The sequence below is a fragment of the Sinohyriopsis cumingii genome, chromosome 15 (genome assembly GCF_028554795.1).
Source record: "Sinohyriopsis cumingii isolate HCF-2022 chromosome 15, ASM2855479v2, whole genome shotgun sequence".
Classification (NCBI taxonomy): Eukaryota; Metazoa; Mollusca; class Bivalvia; order Unionida; family Unionidae; genus Sinohyriopsis; species Sinohyriopsis cumingii.
In genome coordinates this window covers 15556665-15581071 of record NC_142975.1, presented here as the reverse complement: position 1 = coordinate 15581071, position 24407 = coordinate 15556665, and the positions used below count along the sequence as shown (strand labels likewise).

Here is a 24407-nt window from a genome sequence, read left to right as displayed (position 1 = left end):
CTCCACAGAGTTATGAGCAGCTGCTGTTCCGTACAAATTCAGGGCTCCATCGTTTTTGATATTTCAACAGGAAATTCAAATTTTGGCAGTTTGGATCTGGATATTTAATGATTTATGGTCATGCATCATTTCAGACAAGCGTGGAATTGATGGCCGCCTTGCCAGTGCTCAGACTGCCCTTATGCTGCAGGAGGAGACAATCCGCCGCAATGAACGTGAACGTAAGGTCATGGGAGAGAAAATCAGCAGCCTAGAACGCTCTCTTGCTGCAGCTGAGTCAGAGAAGAGACAGCTTCAGGTATATCTTGAAACCTTTCTCATTTTTTTTTACATAGTCTACATACAAACAAAAAATTGCTACAATAATCTAGTTGCAAAGGTTAAGCTAGTGAACTATATGATCGCAGCTAGTGTTTCTAAAAGATATTAAATGTAATACTGGGTTGATGCTTTTACAGATTACAGAAACTTGATTTGTTTGAGAATGAGAACATTCAGCTGTGTTTGCAGCATTTGTGGGAAATAGAAGCTAGGGTTTTCTGTGGAAAAATACCATATTTGGGATTTTATTGAATGTAATATTGCAGTGAAATTGTCTGGTGTTTAATTGTTCACAGTCTTAAACTGGTCACAAGTTGTAGTTAGACATGTGCTGGTGATTTACATTAACACAAATATTTACAATGTTGCACTGTATGTTCTAAATCTGTTTATTCATTTCCTGCAGGAGAGAATTGGTAAGCTGAAGCAGAATGAATCACGCAACGAGGAAGACAAGAAGGCTTTGAAGAACCAACTTGATGACGCAGAGAACCGCTGCACCAAGATAGAGTTGTCCCGACGCTCCATTGAGGGTGATCTTCAGCGACTTAAGTTGGCTATGAATGATAAGGAAACTGAAAACCAGGTATTTACAGATTAAGTTCTTTCTTTAAACTCTGAACAATTGTTTTGTAACAGATTGGGGTTCTTCAAACTGATTCAAGAGTTGTTTTGTATCACTACAATGGGATACTAAAAATGTACTAGATCATTATCAGTGTCATTAATTACTTCATTCTCTGTTTTACCAAATGGTTTGGTTTGTGACATGATAAAAAAACATTATGTGTTCTGGAAATTTAAAGTAAAAAAGCAAAATACTGGGTTCTACAGATTGTTGTGAGACCAGAAACTGGCACGCTGCTGGTATGTACCTGATGTTCTTAAGGAGGTTTGATATAAATTACGACATGAAGGGAAGAAACTGTTATAGGAAACAGAACTAAATGAATTGATCAGTTGGTACTAAATTTTGTTTCCTTTAGAGTTTGATGTTGGAAGGTATGGTTCTTTATGATGTCAATGAACTGATTTATACCTTGGTGGGAGCTTGGCATTGAGCACTTTGGCATCTGTATCCAGGTCCACCTGTACATATGGTTTGTAGGTATTTATGTATGTCCACACCCACCACTCTGGTGGCCTAGTGGTTAGAGCATCCACCTCTGATGTGGAAGGTCATGGGTTCGATCCCTGGCTGAGTCCTCCTAAAGACTTACAAACATGGTACTAACAGCTGCCTTGCTTGGTGCTCAGCATTAATAGATTAGTGTTAGGACTGGTCAGCCTGGTGGCAGGATAATGTGACTGGGTGGGACATCATGCTACATGTCAGCAGCATGATGTCCCAGTGCTTGACATCACTAGAAACTGCCACACTGCAGACATTGTAGCAATATGACTGAAAAATTGTTAAAAGCTACGTTAAAAATCCAAATCACACACACACTAGATGAAAGCCAGTTTTAGTTTCTTAGATTTAGCTCAATCTTAACATATTTTTTAAAAAAATCTAGTTAAAAAAACAAAGACTGAACAAATAGAGGGTGTTTTGTAATATGGAAAAAAGAAGACCCGTGTTTGATCAAGTCACTGATTTCAGATGCATATATTTGTTTCTCTAATTTGACTTCATGATTAAAGCACATGTATAATCAGGGCTGAGCAAAAATTTTTTTAACCACTAGTCCAGGACAAGTGGTTTCAGAAAATTCACTAGTCCCACCTTTCTCTTCACTAGTCCCACCTTACTCTTCACTAGTCCCACCTTACTCTTCACTAGTCACACCTTACTTTTCACTGATCCCAAAATGATAATCTCTTGCCGAGATTTGATGAGACGTATGCACTTAATCCATAGAAGAAAAAAAATAAAATAATATACAACATAATTATTTCGTAAAAGAATTTAATTTTTCAAAAACATTGATTGTTATACATTTGGCTTCTTCAGGTTCATGTATATATGTTTTAGCTGATGGATTTGAAAATATGTCCTCCATGTATGTCTGCCACATGCACCAGCACTAAGCCTGCAGTTGATAGCTGTGTCTGGGTTACAGTCCTCAAGCTCTGGTCCATTTGCAGAAATGTTCATTAGCATTTATAAACTCTTTTGGTTTAAAGAATTCCTTAAAGAAGTCCTGATTAAGTTCATTGAATTAAATCCTCGTTCACACTCAGAAATAGCTACCGCACACTCAGTATCCGTTTTACATTTTATCCCTCCATTTTCAAACAAATTTACCTTCGCCGAATCGCCGTTATTACCTTCCTTGTGAAAATAATTTAGCAAACTCATTTTATCCAGAGTAAGTATCAGCATGCTTGAAAACTACTTCTAAAGTGATCATGACATCAATTTTCTCTTTTAAATACGAACTGAAACAGCTCATTAATTAGCGTAATTGTTTTGCTTCAAACACAATATCACACGTGGAAGTTAATCATCTGCATAATCAATTATAAATTAAAAGAATCATTAGTGTCATTTAATCAGTTCATAAAGGAAACCAACACTGATGTCGGTAAAGTACCCTTCATTAATTTAATTACACTGACTAGTTGGATTAAAATCATAGTGAGCTGCTTGTTATGATCTAGATTGAGTAAACTCATTGCAGCAAAACCGTTTACAACACTGCTAATTGATCATACTGGCTTTCTTTTGTTTGCCGTGTTTTGATTTGCCGATAATTTGGTCGCTTAGCCCAATATGCAGTCAAGCAGTAACAGGATGTAAATGTATACAAGAAGAGGGGTTGAATCAAGTATCCAGTATGCCCGGAGGGCATGATTGGCCAAATAAAGGTAGATATAGTGATTAAAGCATGAAAATAAGGACTAACCCGACATTTTTAAAAGGCACTTGTCCCGGACTAGCGACTTGGAAAATTTTACTTGTCTGACTTCAAAAATGACTAGTCTGGGACCTCAGGCTATGGGATTTGCTCAGCTCTGTTAATGATCCCATTTAAAATCTGTTATATCCCTTTAATAATGCAATATATTTCATATCCCTTTAATAATGCAATATATTTCTTTTCAAGTGTATTTGTTGTGTATATTTGATTTAATTTTTATATCTAATTTAATTGTTTGAAAGTTTTATATAAAAAAAAAAATTATTTGATTATATGTCAAAATAACGAAGTTCTGGTTATTAGGAACTCACTTTTACCAGAAAATAGTTTGACCTTAACTTTCATTATTATAAACATATAAGGCTGACCTGGTTCTCGACCTTAATTTAGAATTAGTAACATCCTCATGAACAAGCTATTTTTTAAATTTATTTTTGTTGTGAGACTTATAAGAGTGAGATCGAGGCTGTATTGAATACGTGACCCTTGACTTGTAAATAGTTTTTGGTGAAGTAAACAACTTTTATTCTCAGAGTAAAATGATTGGTTCTAATCAAGGACATACAGGGGCTACATGATTTTTTTTATATGTAAACATGATGACATGACCCTTATCCAGGGCATAAAATTCACATTTTAAACTATCATTTTTGAAATCACATTTGGGCTTTTACACTGGAAAATGTCTGTTGTGTCAAATTATTTGGATTCAAAAGGATTCATTTTTTGTTGTTGTGGGAAATATATGTGTGCTCATACGAAATTCATGAACAAAGACATCTCTTAAAAAGATTTTTTCTGATTTCCAAAACTGGAGTGATATTTTTTTCTACAAGGAACTGTAGACTTCAACACAGTACAGGTTACTGCATACGTCATCGCCTTTCATCTTCGATTCCTTGTCGGGACTCACTTGAATTCATTAGAACATTTTTTTATTAGGACTTCTTTGAAAAAAAAATCAGAGATTATTCTTGGATTATTTTTGGATATGATTCTTAAAATCGTAAGTGCATATTTTTTCATTTTTCTAGGGAAATAAATTATTATATTTTTCAAAGCTTGCTGTTTTCACTCTTTCTTGTGTTACTGTTTATTCAAGCCTAAACACGTAACATAAGATATTAATTCATGTCATACTAACTTTACGTTTGTTTTATCCATGGTTGCAGATGTGTTAATACTGTACCAACATGCTCCACTTGTATCATTTTCCTCCTCCTCCTCAACCGCATATCTCAGATTTCAGTGTAATTTCAATTGGGAGCGGACATATAAGAACTGGTTGAAAACATTATAAACATGATTAATAATATAACAGACCCTGAATATTTCCAGGACCTGTTGGAAAGATTACAGCGTTGGCTGGCTGATCAGGTTTTGTTATTTTTGTTTTGTATTTGTTGCACTTCTTTTTGTAATAAAAGTCACAGTAGTATTAAAGTCAAGTATTTTTTATTAATGACATACAAATCAATACGGGGCCTTGAGTGGCCGAGTGGTCTAAAGCGCTCTCTGTTACGGATCACTGTCATCTCACCTCTGTCTGCATGGGTTCAAGTCTCAGATTCGGCCAATGAGGGTATGTGAGAAAGCCTGCCAGTAGCTTCTCGTGGGTCGGTGGTTCTTTCCAGAGGTTTTCCCGGGTTCTTTTTCCACCATTAATACTGGCCACCATGTATAGCCTATCGAGTGCTGAAAAATGGCGTTAAACCTACAACAACAGCAAATCATTGCAGGGACCCGAGTGGTCTAAAGCGCTCTCCATTACGGATCACTGGCATCTCACCTCTGTCTGTGCCGGTTCAAGTCTCGGATTCAGCCAATGTGCATATGTGAGAAAGTTTGCCAGTAGCTTCTCGTGGGTCGGTGGTTCTTTTTGGGGGGTTTTCCTGTGTTCTTCCTCCACCATTAATATTGGCTGCCATGTATAGCCTATTGTGTGCTGAAAAATGGCGTTAAACAGCACAAAAACAAAAAAAACATAACAAATTAATACTTACTTTTGCTGGTATGTGTGTGTGTATATATATATATATATATATATATATATATATATATATATATATATATATATATATATATATATATATATGTAAGATCAGAGAAACTGTTATATCAACCAAGAGAGATAAAAACAATCTTTTTCCCTTGATTTTAACCAATTATATTAAGCACAGAAAGGTCTGGCAATTTCTATTTCTTAAATAATACAGACTGACAATCATCATAAAGTGGAAACAATTTCTTTGTCAAACAAAGGACACTGGACGAAAAGCAACTGAATGTATTTAAATTATTAACATGGATCTTAATTACTTCCCTGCACCAGAAGACATGCATACACATAATTATAGAGTAATCTGTTAAGCAGACAAGAAAAATACATGTCAGGAACTCATAAATATTTAATTGGCATGAAGAGTTATAAATGTTATACAGTTTGAACTTCTTCATTTTCTCTTGAGGAGAGCCTTCTAATTGACTTTAACATGACCAGTGGATTTGTTTTTGCCAGTGAGTTCTTTTTATTGGTGTTTTTTGAAGAACTCTGCCTTCAGTGGATATTTCTGTGAAAAGGTGGTAGCAGACAATTGCTGCTGTGTGAATCACAAATTAGGTGTAAATTTAGTTGCAAATTTCTGGAGCATGTTTAGTACATTGGATATTTAAAGGATTATTTATTAGATCCAGTTCGGGGCCCCAAGTGGCCGAGTGGTCTAAAGCGCTCTTTGTTACGGATCACTGCCATCTCACCTCTGTCTGCGGCGGTTCGAGTCAAAGATTCAGCCAATGTGGGCATGTGAGAAAGCTTGCCAGTAACTTCTCGTGGGTCGGTGGTTCTTTCCGGGGTTTTCTGGGTTCTTCCTCCACCATTAATACTGGCCGCCATGTATAGCCTATCGTGCTGAAAAATGGCGTTAAACCCCACAACAACAACAACAACAAGATCCAGTTCAATATTCAGTCTTTTGTAGCAAGCTAAAGGAAAAGAATTCACAATGTAGATCTAAAAATAGATTATTTACAATACAGCTAACGATTAAGGATATGTGTAGATCATATTCCATAAAAATATTTTTTTGTATGTTGATAATATTTATGGCAATTTCCACATGGATGCCATTGATACTGATGAACTTTTGCAATACATGGATAGAAAATATGGAAAACTGAAAAACATAGAAAATAATCAAGAAAAGGAAGCATTTACAAGCTTTAGTTCAGATGTGACTTCTAGTATAGACTTTACTGCTGATCATGAGAAACATACGTCTTTGAATAATGAATCTGGAGGAAGAGTCGAATCAAGAACATTGGGTATAAATGTATGGAATGGATTTCTTCATTCTAATGGGATCAATAATTCAGGTACCAGGGGATTGCTTCCACAAAGAGTAAGTAACTTGATGTTTGATCAGTCCAATTTGAAACCAAATGGCCAATGGAATAATACAAATCCTTCACACAGAGTAAGACCACCTCAATCTGTGGATAGTGAGATACCTGATAAATATAGACCAGGACAGGAATATTTCAACTATTATTCTGTGAAAGTGAACCAGGGTTACACAAAGAAAGCAAAGAAGAAATATATTTCTTTCAGAGATGTCGAACATGGAAATAATTTCATGGAGCCATGTAGGGAGTCCGATGTAGAAGAATCTTTTTATGCTAAGGATGGATTTGGAAATGAAGTTATTTTGAATGATGGAAGTAAAGAGGCACCAAATGTAGCTTCTTGTTTTGTGAAATCAGAAAGGTTTGCATTTGATGGTAGGGATTCTGAAAATGAAATCGGTTCAAATCAGCCTAATGAAATTGTAAACCAGTCGAATGTGGCAACAGATTTGAAAAAATCTACTGAGCAGTCCAAACAAATTTCCAACAATTTTAGTAGCATTATAAATGTAGGGCATGATAACCATCAGTTGCCTTTGAGACCAGCCAGTGAATTTTCTCCATTGAATGAAAAAAGTCATCCTGGTTATGGCATGTATGGGCTTGAAAACCAGTCTAACAGTAAAAATGCCGCATTGGGACATTTAAGTTCTGGTGCATCTGATGAGTATAATTCATCTAATGAAATGGCTGGCAGATTTAAATTGACACAACGTTCAACAGCAAGGTCACTAAATGTGGTCTCCAGTCACAGAAATGTGGATATTATGTTCCGCCACATAAGAAACGATCAATTTCAGTTACTGTTGGTAGAGGATGATATCAGGTCAGGAAAAACGCTAACATTTGACAAAAGTTTAACAGAGCAAGAAAAGGTGAGTAAATGTTCCAGATGTGAAGAAGGCATGAAGGAATAGCTCGTCTTCTGTCCATTTGAATTCACATTTTATAATGCTGGCTTTAACAGCATAATAGTTTTATCTATTACACTGCATGTATAATAATTACACAGTTACTTGGTTCTCGAGTTATTTATTTACAATTATTAGGGAAACAGTTCAGGTCTTAGAGTTCACATTTCAAAGATGACAGAATTTAGTGGATGTTTAAGATTTTTCTATACAATGGTCGACAAGTACATGAACTATTTACACATTTCTGCAACAAGGGAGGTTTCTTGTAGAGAGATTTGGTAAAATTGCTCATCCAACTCCACTATTTTAAAATATCTCACAGCAAAAACAAAATTTGCAAGTATTAACAGGATTGCGTAAGATAGCCCTATAATGTAAGTGTTGCAATGTTATAGTCCTTATTTGTGTTTCTCTTCAGGTTTTGAGTGACCGTGTGGAAGGCCTGACAAAGCAGATGCAGGATCTGGAGGGTAAGGCACAATCTCTACAGCTGACCATTGACCGACTTGGCGATGCCCTGACCAAGACTGAGGAAGAAGAACATGCACAAAAAGATAAGGTAGGTTGTAGATCATGGAGTCAAATATAAGCAGAAGAAATAAATAGGGCTATTCACTTTTCGGTGTCTAAAGTGATAATTACAATCAGGTGATAATTACATTCAGGTGATAATTACATTCAAGTGATAATTACAATGAAAGGCAAATGTGAAATTATGATATATCAGCATAAGAGAAAAACAGCTAAAAGTTTATTTACCAGGTTCTTAATATGTCATTGATTCCTTTTTCTCTTATCAAAACATTATAGTTTCCAGAAACTTGCAATAGTTATTGTATTCATTATGGTATACATGGAATATACTCCTTGATATATTGCCATACTTGTCAGCCATAATGAACCCCACTTTTGGGGGTATCACTACGGCACTGTGGTGCACTTTGGAGTCTTTGTCCATCTCATTTAAATTCTTGTTGTGTCTGAATTCTTTGGAGGATATTATGTTCAAAGGTGCCCATTGATTGGACAAGTCAGCTGGATTTTCAAGAAATGCTGATATTTTTTTCAGTGTTATTACAGTTGCTATATCATGTAGGCCCAGGCATGAAACTTGTAGCAAGTATTTGTGTTGAGCCGATTTGTTCAAATATTGACAATAGCATCCTCATCCAAGTTGTATAAGAAGTATTGGCTTAGTAGACAGCTGATTGCCCCATAGTCTTAATAATTGATTCTAATTTTTCCCCTACTGTAGGTCCAAAGCCTGAATAACTCTCTGTCTGACAGCTCTGCTGCTATCAGCCAGCTTGAGGAACGAGTGACCCAGCTCCAGAGAGCTCTCACCAGCAGTGAACATGATCGCAGGATTTTGCAGGAACGTCTTGATTCGACAAGGTGAGGACTTTAAATAATACTCAACGTATATTGTTGGGTCATGAACAAAATAATTACTAAATCAGAAATAGCTCTGGTGACTAATTTGACTGGGTGGGACATCATGCAACATGTCTGTGGCATGATGCCTCAGTGCTAGACAACTATAAACTGCCACACTGCAGACATCATAGCAATGTGACTGAAAAATTGTTATAGCTACATTAAGAATCCAAATCACACATTTATATTTGTATTAGGTACCTTACATAAAAGATATTCATTGCCTGTTCCTCCAGTATATGAGAATTTTGATGAAACATCGGTAATCTTAGTTGACATTATGACTCAGATCTTTTGCCTTGTAAGAAATGAATTTGGGGGTGAGGGTGATGGAAAATAAAGTGTAATTTTTTGTGTGTGAAATCTTATGAAAACTACCTATTAAACCATCCTAGGATGGGAGTGATAAAAGATAGTTTTGAGATAACATTTTAAAAAAGTGAAAAATAAAAATTAAAAAAATTGGGATGAGCAAGTTAAAAAGAAAGTTTGAACATAAAAATACAAACAAAGTATTTTTAAAAAAATTGGGATGCTGCTGCAAGTTTTGAACCCGTGGCTTCTTGTTTGGCAGCTGTGACACAGAAAGACAGATGTGGTCGTTTATATATATGAGATGATTTTCCTATTTAATATATTTAGTATATTTAAGCCATGGTTAAATAATATTAGAAGTAATAATATTATTTGAAGACAAATATTTTCAGGTATTCATCAGTGTAATGCTCATCTAAGACTTTACCTTCAGTGGGAGACCTATGCAATTTGTACACTTTTAGAGTTAACTCCCTTGCAGAAAATCAGTATTATCTTATTCTTATATTTCACTTTGGTGGCGCTCTACAGTTTCATATTTTGCATAGGGTTAGAATTTTAAAGGGGGCCCTGAGTGGCCAAGTGGTCTAAAGTGCTCACTGTTACGGATCACTGCCATCTCACCTCTGTCTGTGTGGGTTCGAGTCTCGGGTTCGGCCTATGTGGGTATGTGAGAAAACTTGCCAGTAGCTTCTCATGGGTTGGTGGTTCTTTCCAGAGTTTTCCCGGGTTCTTCCTCCACCATTAATACTGGCCGCCATGTATAGCCTAACTTGTGCTGAAAAATGGCGTTAAACCCCACAACAACAACAACAACAACAGAATTTTAAAGAAACAGAATTTCCCCAACTTTCCTCACTAGTTATACTGGCTATTTAAAAAAGACCTAGTATATCTTGGGTAAAATTCAAAGAACCTTTTATTCCCTTTATTTTGGTGTATGATTGATGGGTGTAATATGGGTTATAGAGTATACAACTTGGCCTTACTCCAGATGTGCACCTTTAAAAAAGTGCTAGCTCCACTTGGTCATTTTCACTTCCTGAACTTCAGAGGTAAATTGTATAAAAAAGAACTGATAACTTTTTTTACATTTGATATATTTGGTAATTCATTCATTGCACTTTCAGAAGCTGGTATTGTCTAGTCTGGCAAAATTTATTTTCCCTATTTTAATGGCTGTTATGGATAGTGTTCTTTAGACTAATTCAGGCTGATTTTTAGCACGAGGGAGCAGTCATTTTAGTCAGCAGTGGGCTTAAATCATGTACAGTTTCCAAAAGTACAATATCCAAAGAAATATAATCCACATTACATTAATGTAGCATAGAGGTATGCCAACATTCTCTCCATTGTGCATGTTTTAAATGCAAACAACTTCACTTTACATACATCACTCTTTCAAAAGTACATAATAACTGGTGAGCATTCTGTCAACTGCTCTGGTGATCTAGTGGCTAAAGTGTCTGCCTCGGATGCAGAAGGTTGCAGGTTAGAACCCAGGCCATGTCATACCAAAAGACATAAAAATAGTACTAACAACTGCCTCACCTGGCACTCAATATTAAGAGGTAATGTTAGGACTGGTTGGACTGGTGGTCAGGATAATGTGACTGGGTCGGACATCATGTTACATGTCTGCTTCATGATGCCCCAGTGCTAGACATCACTATAAACTGCCACAATTCATACAGAGTAGCAATATGACTGAATTTTTTATTTAGCTATGTTAAAAATCCAAATCACACACTTGCACGCACACGCGCGCATGCACACACACAAACACACAGAGTATTCTCTCATAAAATTCCATCATATTGTATTTCCAATTGTTTAACATTGTTTAATAATTGGGTACATTTTTGATGCCTTGTTATGTCTGTCTTGTTGGGATTTTTTCCAGACAAGCAGTGAATGAAGCCAAGAAGCAGAATCACAACTTGATGGAGCGTGTGCAGCAGATGCAGAATGAACTGGCTGAAAATGAGGTCAGAAGGTCAGAACTGGAGGGACAAGTTAGACAGTCCCACAACGTAAGTTAATTTACAATCTTTTAAACAACTGTATTCAATTGCTTACCACCTTTTTTAAAAAAATGATATATTTGAAAGCAGAATAAATTGAGATGCTATGTCAAAAAATTTATTTCTTTAAAATCTACTTTTTACCTTGCTGTTTTGCAGTAAAATAGTACGAGAATTATATTTGTTATTAGAGAGACATACAAATCATGGGTATAGAAATGAAAAATAGTGAACAGAAAATGTTGACTATCATTCTACAGTATTGTTCCTGCTACAACCATTGGCAGTCAGTAAACTAAGGATAGAAACCTTTTTGTCATGGTATTTCAGGTATGTTTTCTCATGTGTTATGTATCACTGTACATTTTTTCACTGAACCGGTACTTTTCATCAGTAAGGATTGTATGGAATTTCCAAGTAATCTTGTTGTGAATAGAATGATTTTAACATATTTTCATTTTTCATTGCAATTTTTTTAAAAACAATTATTCTTTTTTATTAAACAAAAAGGATGTAATTTCTATAAAATTAATCAATTGTATTTATGATCACATGCCACATATGTCAGTGTGGTTTCTAAATAGGATGGTGTGAAAGATAATTGGGCCAAATCCAAAAGAAAAAGATTTGGATTAAAGAAATAAAACATATATATATTTTTTAATAGTTTTTACTAGCATATGTTAATGTATTAAGTATTTGTATTTCTTGGTAAGACTGCAAATCATTCTAAGAATTTCTGGAGAGCAGATGTTTTTTGTTGAATTTTATATTTGTTCTCAAATCTACTAAATATTTTCTCATTTTTGAGCATTTTTTAAATTGATAATATTTGGAATCACGCTTCCTTAAAAGCCTCGTACAACATGTAGCAACTGCATCCCTTGGACTCTCTGAGGAGATGTTGCCCCCCCCCCCCCCATATCATGGGCAGTAGCCTTCCACAAACTTTGACATATTCCAGGAGCCCCGAGTGGCCAAGTGGTCTAAAGCACTCACCGTTCCGGATCACTGCCATCTCACCTCTGCCTGCATGGGTTCGAGTCCAAGGCTCAGCTAGTGTGGGTACGTGGGATAGCCTGCCAGTAGCTTCTTGTGGGTCGGTGGTTCTTCCCTGGGTTTTCCAGGGTTCTTCCTCCACCAGTTATAATAGCCGCCATGTATAGCCTATCTTGTGCTGAAATATGGCGTTAAACCCAAGAACAACAACAACATATTCCAGTATCAAGAAAGGGAGGATATAGGCCAAAACAAAGGCCTCTCAGTTCTTATTGTGAATATTGACTTCACCAAATGCCTTTGCCTTCACACAAAATGAAATCTTCCATTCATTCTGATGTGGTTAAATGAAGTAGTCTTTCAAACCAGTGTCTGTAGTTGCTTGTATTCTCGAAGAGTACAAACCTGCTTCCTAGTCATTCTAGCTACAGCAGGCTGGATCTTTTAGATATATGCCTTTTCAGTCAATTCAAACTATTCACAGTTTCAGCACTATCTTAGTAGTTTGCTCATAAAAAGCCCCTGCTATCATAGCCAAGGCTTCTGTTCATGGGAAATTAGTCCTTTTCGTGAAATCCCTATCTTCCTTTTGTCCCAGTGCATCTAAAGGAATGAGTAAGGCCTCAGATGTGGGACCCAAGTGAACTGACCTTATCATAAGAGGTCAATTTCACTTGTTCTTAACACTTAAAGAAGATAATGAATAAAATGGGTCTGCTTATGAGGATCTAAACTAAGACTAATGCTTATTTGCACATCTTGGTTCACAGATTTAGGTCATTCAACAAAATCATAGCATTTAAATACTGATATTTCCTATCTAACATCATCCATGCCATGGGATCACAGAGATGACATACTTTAGCCTTCACCTTAGAGACCTTTTATTCCCAAAAGTTCAGTTTGACCGGATGGGGGCTATTATCACAACACAAAAGGCAACATTCTGAGGTTCAGCATCTTTGTAGTGATGTTGGTTATTCACTTCCTCTGCAGTGAAATTTCTTTCTTTGGAATGCATACATTAAATATGTATTTTTACTATTGAACTTCATGTAAAATTAGTAGACTGGAGGCAGGGTCACCTTCCAGGTAAGGGGATGTAACTCTCTCTTCCCTATTTACCTAGGGTATTATTAACCAGTAATGTATTTGAAAAAGAAACCAATTTTTTAAAAATAAAATGTTCTCTTTTTTATAATATTCACCAGATCATAATAGGAACACTCCCTCCTGAACCCTACTCTCAGTTAAATATCCCTGTAAGATTGTACACATACAATATAGTAGTAGCTATAACAAATTATATTTGGCACCGATCCCGTTCTATATGGTGAGACCACTCTCATATCTAGAAGCAGATGACTTTTATTACTTTCATTACTTATTGCATGCTTGAATGGGCTGGATTTGAATGGTGGTAGATGTATTCCAAAGGTATTATTATTGGATAAATATTGCTGAAGAAACATTTTAATCCAAAATTGGTTTCTCATATATTGAGTTTATCCCTGAACATTTTTTTCATGATGGAATACTGGAATTTCGTCAGATTTAGGCTAAAGAAGCTGTAGTCTCCATTAAATTGTGGAGATACAACATATATTAGGACGGAATCAAACTAGGACAACAGAGATTCATAGCAAGCACATTATCTTGGAACTGTCAGGGTCCTTTGTAACTGACCACTAAATTTAGAACAACAGAATTTTAATGTCTGGTTATATACTGCACTTCATCTTTACAGGTCATCGTACAGAGACAAGAGGCAGAACAGGAACACAACCAGCGGATTCAGAAACTGCAGGTTGAACGGCAGAATCTCCAGGAACGTGTGCAGGCACTCCAGCGAGCCCTTGCAAATGTTGAGACCGAGAAACGTGAGATAGAAAGATCTACTGTACGCCTTGAGAAGGACAAAAATGCATTGAAGAAGACCCTGGATAAAGTAATATACAGCTCCAATTAATAATAGATTGCTTCCCTTCCTGAAAAATCAACATTATTTTAATGTTTTGTCATTAACATTTGGTAAATCATATAACTTAGGTATTTGAATACTTGTTTTGACTATTCCTGTTTCATTCTTGAATATGTAAATTCAAAATGCAGTTATTAAATCTTTTGCAGTAAAATAGATTCAGTCCAAAAAATGAAAATTATGAAAATATTTTATGTCAGATGAAATCTCATATTCTTTAGGCACTTGAAGAATTAAATAGGCTATTTTTATCTTAAGTAAAAGTTCTAAATGCTTAGTAAAGAACTAATTTATTTAGAAGAAGGTAACTACCTTGCAGTTATATAGTGGACTTTCGGGCATATCTAATACTCATTATATCAAGAGACTAATTAGTGACCCATTTGACCTTGAGGTTGAGCGAGAGAAGATCCGCACAGAAGAGATAGCAAGCAAATCTGTGATGGAGAAGTCTAGCATTGATCGCAATCTGCAGAGGTATGAGGAGGAGAACACCGATATGGCTCGCACCATCCAGAACCTTCAGCAACAGCTGACAGAGGCTGAGCAACAACATGCTCAAAGGTATGTATGGCTAATGGGCAAAAGGTTTTCACTTAGGGTTGTAGTTTCTGAGTTTTAACAATGGTCAGGAGTTAAGGGAAGAGTGAAATTAAACCCACAGAAACCAACAGTTGTGGAGCTTAACAGTTGCGGTATTAATCTATGATAAGCATCTGGTTTTCCGAGTCATAAAAAATGCCCTGAGTGACCTGTGTAATAAGCAAAGCATAATTAAGGTAAAACAGGTGAGACACCTGGAATACTGGTGTATCAGGGTATAGGTATTAGGTATGTTGTCACATTGTAACAAAGTTTCAGTTGATAGGAACAGCTGATGGAGATGTATGACTTCAAAAACTTTAACATAGTACCCTAACATTGTTAGCGATAATGTGTATGATGGTGACTGCTAGTCTATGTCTTGGCTTTTACAGGCAATACCTATGTGTTACCATTCACAGGCAATACCTATAAGTTACCATTCACAGGCAATACCTAAAAGTTACCATTCACAGGCAATACCTGTAAGTTACCATTCACAGGCAATACCTATAAGCTACCATTCACAGGCAATTCCAGTGTCTTGCTATTCACAGACAATGCCAGTGTCTTGCTATTCACAGGCAATGCCAGTGTCTTGACATTCACAGGCAATGCCAGTGTCTTGCCATTCATAGTTAATGCCAATGTCTTGCCATTCACAAGCAATGCCAATGTCATGCTATTCACAGGCAATGCATGTATCATGCTATTCACAGGCTATGCCAGTGTCTTGCCATTCACAGGCAATTCCTGTATCTTTTCATTCACAGGCAATGCTGTTTTGCCAATGACCTGCCATTCACAGGCAATGCTATGTTTTGCCAATGACTTGCCATTCACAGGCAATGCTATGTTTTGTCTTTTACAGGCAGAACAAAACAAAATTTGAAGATAACAAGAAAGACAGACCTTATGAGCAAATATGTAAAATGTAGTTGATAGAAAACATGGTATTACTTTCAGAAAATATTAAATACTTGCTCATCAGGTTAGTGTCTTGTAATGGACATCTGACTGTAATATCATCAGGTTATGTCTTGTAATGGTCATCTGACTAAGTATCATCAGGTTAGTGTCTTGTAATGGTCATCTGACTGAAGTATCATCAGGTTAGTGTCTTGTAATGGTCATCTGACTGAAGTATCATCAGTTTAGTGTCTTGTAATGGTCATCTGACTGTAGTATCATCAGGTTAGTGTCTTGTAATGGCCATCTGACTGAAGTATCATCAGGTTAGTGTCTTGTAATGGTCATCTGAAGTATCATCAAGTTAGTGTCTTGTAATGGTCATCTGACTGAAGTACCATCAAGTTAGTGTCTTGTAATGGGCATCTGACTGTAGTATCATCAGGTTAGTGTCTTGTAATGGTCATCTGACTGAAGTATCATCAGGTTAGTGTCTTGTAATGGCCATCTGACTGAAGTATCATTAGGTTAGTGTCTTGTAATGGTCATCTGAAGTATCATCAGTTTAGTGTCTTGTAATGGTCATCTGATTGTACTATCATCATGTTAGTGTCTTGTAATGGTCATCTGACTGAAGTATCAGCCCATATACAATATAGTTTGAAATTTGCTGTTAAGGAGAAGAGATACTCTTAAAATTGCAGTATAGAGAAGAAAAAAATTGTGGAGTTCTAGCCCTTAACTGGCTGGTGTGATTTTCTCCTTGACCATGTTTGACTACTAAATTTTTGTCAAATTTATGTGGTTATGCAGATTTATTTTATTCAGAATTATTCTGCTTCACTCCTTAAGAGACATAAATTTTAAGAAAATTAGAAAAGTATCTTCATGGATTCTAAGAAAAAAGTACATAGTGTGTTCTGTACAGTCTATCTAAATGACTCTTTAAAAAAAAGAAATATTAGTTTTAGTACATCAAAGGTATTACAATAGAAAAATTATCAAGGGTGATAAGATCGCATAAACTTGCACCATACTTTTTGTCTTTCTGACAGCATTATCAAAATGAGCATGGAACATTTTGGCAGGTAGATCATATTTTATTTTAACACTGAAACATTCTCCTTTTATAACAAAACTTTTTTGTTTTGCATTCTATAATTTATATCAACAACACAGATTTAATATATTTTATATACAGAATGTTTTGTGTTGACTGCATCATCCAATTTAGTGGTAATTAGTTTCATTTTAACCATAACTCCATTTTGTCATGAGTGTGAGAAGATCTGTGTAATATTTTACACTTCTAATGTTACACAGTAGTATACTGTTGCTCTGATTTCATCAGATCTGCATAGAGTTACTTGCCCTTTGTTTTGATAAATGGAAATTGCAGTTTCGCTTAACAAAATCGGGTCAAATTATCCATTTATTAGCTTGTACTATATTTCCGTCATGTAATGAATTAATTGGTCTGCAAATTAACTTGTTTATTTTTAATTGCTTTTGACAGACTTACAATATCACAGCAGGGCTGATCAGATTTTTTTTTTCATCTACTTGTTCAGGATAGGTAATTCAAAAATTCACCATTTTCACTTTTCCCAAAATGTTGGTTCCTTACCTTGATTTGATGAGATGCATACAATTTAATCTGTACAAAAAGGGTGACAAAATATAAATCATATTTATTTCTTCAGTGGGCTTAGGTTTTCAGTCTTTTTATTGTCACTTATCTTTTGTACCATTGCTCTAATTAAAAGAAAGGTGTATTGTATAGATTTTACCCGGTTCATTGTTTTGTGAACCTTTTCTTGGGAGATTTTGCAGCATCATTACCTTTTCTATTTTTTGTCATGGTGTATATTTACTTCTGTTTGGAGGGGTTTGTTTTCCTGGAAATTTTGTCAAGGTCTCTGCGTTTATCAATTTTATTGCCTATCTTATGATTGGCATTACCTTGCCTAGATTGTGATTATTTGTCATACATACATACATCCATCCATCCATCCATCCATCCACATACATACGTACATACATACATATACATACATACACACACACACACACACACATACATATACACACATACATACATACATACAAAACATAACATATACATACAGACATACATACATACAAAACATAACACATACATACATACATATACATACATACATACATACATACATATACATACATACATACATACACATACATACATACAGGCATACATACATACATATATGCATACAAAACATAACATATACATACATACATACATACATACATACATACATACATACATACATACATACACATACATACATACATACATACATACAGGCATACATACAGGCATACATACATACATATATACATACAAAACATAACATATACATACATACATACATACACATACATACATACAGGCATACATACATACATATATACATACAAAACATAACATATACATACATACATACATACACATACATACATACATACATATATACATACAAAACATAACATATACATACATACACATACATACATACATACATACATACAGGCATACATACATACATATATACATACAAAACATAACATATACATACATACACATACATACATACATACATACATGGATCGAAAGTGTTGAGGTTAATAATATTGCCTTCTGTAATGAAAACAATTATTAAAAATGCATGGTTTGTGCAATGCATGGTCTGTGTTAAATTTGTTTTACAAAAAAAGGCTTGAGTTTTTTTAAACTGATCTTATTCTTAAACTCACAATTAAGTAAACTGGCAAGATGTTTTTTTATTTACATCTCAAATTTGAAGTAATTTTGTAAGACATACTAACAGTAAGACAGACTAACGGTAAGACAGATTAACAGTAAGACAGATTAAGGTAAGACAAACTAACAGTAAGACAGACTAACAGTAAGACAAACTAAAGAGACAGATTAACAGTAAGACAGATTAACAGTAAGACAGACTAACAGTAAGACAGACTAAAGAGACAGATTAACAGTAAGACAAACTAAAGAGACAGATTAACAGTAAGACATATTAACAGTAAGACAGACTAACAGTAAGACAAACTAAAGAGACAGATTAACAGTAAGACAAACTAAAGAGACAGATTAAGAGTAAGACATTAACAGTAAGACAGACTAACAGTAAAACAGACTAACAGTAAGACAAACTAAAGAGACAGATTAACAGTAAGACAGATTAACAGTCAGTAAGACAGATTAACAGTAAGACAGACTAACTGTAAGACAAACTAAAGAGACAGATTAACAGTAAGACAGACTAACAATGTAAGATATCAAGCAGATTCTGAACCAGTTGATTAGCTCTAATAATTTATCAGTCACTGGAATGGAGAAAATTTGGAGACAGTTGTATTCATTGACTTTAAGTCTCATAAATATCCTCACCAACTGCAGACTGGATAGACCCGATCTGCCATCACATAATACACTAGCAGGTATGGGTCCATGCAATTTGTTAGGAGTAATCAGTTGGGCAGATTAGATTCTGTTATATTGGCACATTAAACTTCTATCTCTTTCTTGATCAATATTTATGAAATTGCATACTTTTCATTCCAATTTGGACTATCACTAATAGTTGGCTTGGGGACCACTCCATTGGCCTAGTGGCTAGAGCATCCACCTCGGAAGCGGGAGGTCGTGGGTTCAAACCCTGGCCAAGTCATACCAAAGACTTACAAAAATGGGTATTAACAGCTACCTCGCCTGGTGCTCAGCATTATCAGGTTAGTGTTAGGACTGGTTGGCCTGGTGTCAAGATAATGTGACTGGGTGGGACATCATTCTATGTGTCTGCGTCATGATGCCCCAGTGCTAGATATCACTTTAAACTGCCACACTGCAGACATCATAGCGATATGACTTAAATATTGTTAAAGCTATGTTAAAGATCCTAATCACACACACACAGTTTGCTTGGGTTACTAGATTAATGCTATGTAGATTAGCATGTATTGAAGGAAAGTATCCTAAACTTTCGATTGGAAAAAACTTGGATTCTCTTGATCTTTCTGATTTCTGTGTGTATTTCTGCCATTTTGCAAAGATACTCTGATTATAGATTTTAATGAGACTAGAAATGCATAGTTTTAATATAAAATTCAAATTCATGAAAATTAAATAATATACACTTTTGCAATTTATGCATATAACTGAGTAAAATTAAGCAGAGATGTGGTGATCTCAACATGCTGAATTGAAATGATTTTGCCTGTATTGTTACTTGATTTAAAGTAGGTCATTATAAAATGTTTGCAAATATTGAACTTAAGCTAATTTGGCATGAAACCCAATGAAGGAAATATGTTGTATATTGCATATTACTATCAAGGAATGATGTATCGATGTGTTAATTGTGGGTCAAGAATTTTTAAAAAATTATTTTTTATTTCCAGCCTGAAAATTGTAAATTTACCAGGTTGTATGACAATGTTTTATTAAAATCATGGTTGTAACTTTTTTAAGGCTGTATTTAAGGCAAGTTAAAAGTAAATCTCAAGATTTCTTTTTATGACAATATTTCTTATTTTGTGCTTAATTTCAGACTGATAGACTTAACTACCAGACACCGTGCTGAAACAGAGATGGAGACTGAGAGACTGAGATCTGCCCAGGTACAGGCAGAGAAGCTACTTGAGGCACGCGAGAGAGCCAACAGACAAAAGATAAAGGGCCTTGAGGAAACTGTGAGCTCCTTAAAAAGATTTTTATATTTTTAACATGAATTATTTGCCTAGCTAAGTCATGAATGTTGTCTTGACATTCTCTTAAAATGCATTGAGACACCCTGATCACTTGAGTCTGATAGTATTGTATTGTTTAAAAAATGTCCTGCACTCTTTATTTATACAAATAAATGTAATTTTAAATTTTTTTAAATTGGTTTTTGATATAATAATATTATGATTGATTTTGTATAATTTGTATCTTTACAGACAACATAGTTCTTATATACAGTAATTCTGTGATATGTAGAGGCATTTTGGTATTTTACATACTTGTCAGTTCTAAAAGCATTTAAAGCGTTAACATTATATTTTGTCTTTTCATATATTCTCTGTGTACTTGACCACTTTAGTGACCTAGTAGTTAGAGCGTCTCTCTCGGATGCGGGATGTTGTGGGTTCGAACCCCATCCGAGTCATACCAAAGACTTATAAAAATGGTACTAACAGCTGCCTCACTAGGCGCTCAGCATTAAGAGGTTAGTGTTAGGACTGGTCGGCCAGGTGTCATGATAAGGTTATTTGGTAGTACATGATGCTACATGTCTGCGGCATGATTCCCCAGTGCTAGACATCACTATAAACTGCCACACTGGAGACATCTTAGCGATATTACTGAAAAATTGGTAAAGCTGTATTAAAATCCAAATCACACACACAATTTGTTCATGCTGTAGTAGTTAGAATGTGTAGAAATGTTCCTAAAGACAGTGTATATTAAAAGTTGTCAGTTCTTATTAGTATTAACCTCCTTCCATTAATTGTCAGTTTCTATCAGCATTAATGTCATTGTGGTACTTGGTTTTGTTTCCAAATCATCATCACAGCATCAACAGTTACATAATTACTGTTTCACATTAAATGATAACATTTCTTTTTACAGATTGCCACACTGAAGGACCAGCTAGCAACTGAGATGCGCAGAAGGCAGAACTATATTTCCCGCAGTGCCCGCACTGGAGATGAGATTCGTGATATCCGTAATGTGCTCGATTCTTCTCTCACATCTGTCCGAGACTCGAGCCTTGACCCCCTGTTGCTTGAAACGGAAACCAGGAAACTGGATGACTCCCTTGACTTTGCCTCCAGCACATTCCCAATGCGAACCAGCTATCGCTCGCCATTGCGTTCAACACCCCTTCGACCAGGCAGCTCCATGAGACGCAGCATTAGTCCCATTGCTTCTCGTCGGAAATTAAAGAAGTAGATCCTGCTACCCACTGCCTTACTTGCTAATGAAATCTAAATTATTTTTAGAAACATAGTATTTATTTTTGTTTGTAAGAGCAAATCAAAACTAGCTATGCAAAATCAGAGTAAGCTTGAAAGAAATCAGATGTGTGGATGCTGTTGTTGGACATTGTTTTGCTGCCATCTAAGAGCAAAAATTACATGAGCTTTAAAAGATCATACATTGCTAAGCATTGCAAATCATTTTGAGATTTCTTTTTTACCGATTTTTGTTGCAATTATCTTAATATTGAGTGCTGATGGAGATGAAATAGATAACTTTATCTTTTTATCATGTGGTACAGATAAAGTTAGCCGTTAAAATTTGGGTGTTTTTCTGCACTTGTATGTTCTTTCCTCTTTTTGGAGCATAAAGACTCTTGTAAGCTATGGATATCATTTCTCCAAACCTGATAGCAATACATGTTGGTAATTTTTTGACTTTTTTATTTCTTATATCTTCCGCCATCTGTGATGTCTGCTCTCTCCCTTAGTTACACAAAGATTAGCCGTAGTTACAACTTTGTTTTACCCATATTTCTGTTGACCAAGCATAAATGTGATATGTTGTAGATTTTAAAAAAATCTTAGTTTAGGATGTTGTTAAGCTTTAGAGAAAGCATTGCTGAAAGTTTTGACCAAAGAATTTAGTTATCTTGCAGCTTGTATCAGATTAAAAACATTTATCAATTATTGCCTGTTTTATGATTTGGACATTTGTAAAGTATGCATCATTTACAAGGGGACTTGTTTTGCAGATGATGTATTGTTTTACATGGGGACTTGTTTTACAAAGTTGGTAGTACATCACACTGTATTACAAGCAGGGTAACTACATCAATAGTTATGCCTGCTGTTTTTGATGTGCACCAGGTAGCAGTGTTAACATCACCTGTTTACAAAATTGAGCGAAATTCATGGAACATTGTAATCATCAAGTGCTGAGCTGCTGGTGCATAATTGTATGTAGTGTTTAAATTTTCCACTAAATGTTAACCATGGAATCATGATTTTTAATTTTAAGATGGAGTCGGTATAAAAATATGTTGATGGATATTTTGCTGAGCTGCTGGTGCATAATTGTATGTAGTGTTTAAATTTTCCACTAAATGTTAACTATGGAATCATGATTTTTAATTTTAACATGGAGTCGGTATAAAAATATGTTGATGGATATTATATATAAGCTACAAATTTGTCAGTTTTAGTCATTAACACCAAAGCAGTTCTTGCTGAACTGAACGTCTTGAAAATTGGAATGTATATGTATTCACATTAATTGAAATGTCTGGCATTAATTTTACTTGTTTTTTTTTGTTTTGTTAAATGTATATATATCCTTTGATACATTATGTCTTTCCAGCAGCTCTCATTTTTTTCACTTTGTTAGCCTTTTTATTTTTCCCCTAATTTCTTTTCCCCATGCAATCCAACAACCTCAACATTTTTCATTGTTGAAATTGTTGCAGATTGATTAAATGTCCATCGTGAACAATGCTCATGCAAGATAATTTTTCTTCTGATACAAAGTAGTTGATAATCAAGAAATCAAATTGACAGTATTATTTTATTTTTCTCACCTACACTCGTTTAAAGTTAGTTGCCATAGCGTCACATCTGTGATACATTTTATGAACACTGTTCACTAGTTCCTAGGAATAGCATGTGCTTGCTTTGACGTAAATGTTTGATTTCTATGATTGAACTGGGAAAGAATATGTTAATTTTATTGATATATGCAGAAGTGGATACTTGTTTTTTGTGTGAGACTTTCTTTGCTTTGGAATTTCAGCTTAAATAATGAATATCAAATTTGGGAAGAAGGTTTTTAAGTAAGAATTGTTTGTTGGCAAAATATATAGTGAAATCAGATTTGAAAGAAAAGCTTCATGAAATATATATAGAAGGGTTGACGATTTTATTTTACGTGTTTAGCTGGTTTTAAAGAGAATTATCTCAATAATTGTTGGAGTGCAAATTAAATAATCGGATGGGGCAATATTTTGAAGTAAATTAAACTGAATCAGTAATTTTAAATGTTGATTGCGATGATTGCTTTTTATTATAATATAATAATTTATATTAAACCATGTAGTATTACACAGATTGTTTTTTGATGTGGTATTTTCACACTATCTTTGCAAGATCCACAAACTTAAATTTCCGTCCTTGCTGTATTTTATTTTGTTGGTTTTGATAGACCTCAATTTTATGGACCAATTTTTTAGTACATTTTCACTTTGAGCTAGGAAAAATAAATTATGTGTGTTTATTAATAGTTTTTGTTTTGTTCTTTTTTATAATCCTCTTTTCAAACTTTCAAACTGTTTTGTGTACCTGTTCATTTGCCTATCACTTTTTGCTTGCCTACTTAACTGATTCTAGCCTATACCACTGTTTTGACGTATGTCTCTTTTTGTATCTCACTTTTGCTGTCTGCTACTGTCTGTGTAGGACCAGGGGAGGATATAGAAATATTTTTGGGAGTTCAGTCACAGAGTTTTCAGAGCCTGAAATAATGTCAATTTCTCCATCTTCTCATATTGATGTTATCTGTGTCCAAAAACTTGACTCTTGGTCAAGACCTAACTCTGAATCTGAGTCACTCATTGGATCATTGAAGTGGACATGCAGA

The 24407-nt window shown here is 35.0% G+C and overlaps 1 protein-coding gene across 11 annotated transcripts in view; it reads left to right on the top strand.

Moving 5' to 3' along the window:
- LOC149781304 (uncharacterized) overlaps positions 1-24050 on the top strand; it is a 217722-nt gene extending 193672 nt beyond the window's left edge. For all 11 annotated transcript variants that reach the window (XM_089935397.1, XM_089935393.1, XM_089935395.1 and 8 more), the window contains 9 exons: positions 135-298; positions 728-907; positions 7920-8060; positions 8757-8896; positions 11157-11286; positions 14024-14224; positions 14652-14821; positions 20362-20503; positions 21426-24050. In XM_089935397.1, coding sequence (XP_089791523.1) covers positions 135-298; positions 728-907; positions 7920-8060; positions 8757-8896; positions 11157-11286; positions 14024-14224; positions 14652-14821; positions 20362-20503; positions 21426-21749 — 1592 coding nt within the window. In that variant the 3' untranslated portion in view covers positions 21750-24050. The remainder of the gene's footprint in view (positions 1-134; positions 299-727; positions 908-7919; positions 8061-8756; positions 8897-11156; positions 11287-14023; positions 14225-14651; positions 14822-20361; positions 20504-21425) is intronic.
- The last annotated feature ends 357 nt before the right edge of the window (positions 24051-24407 follow it).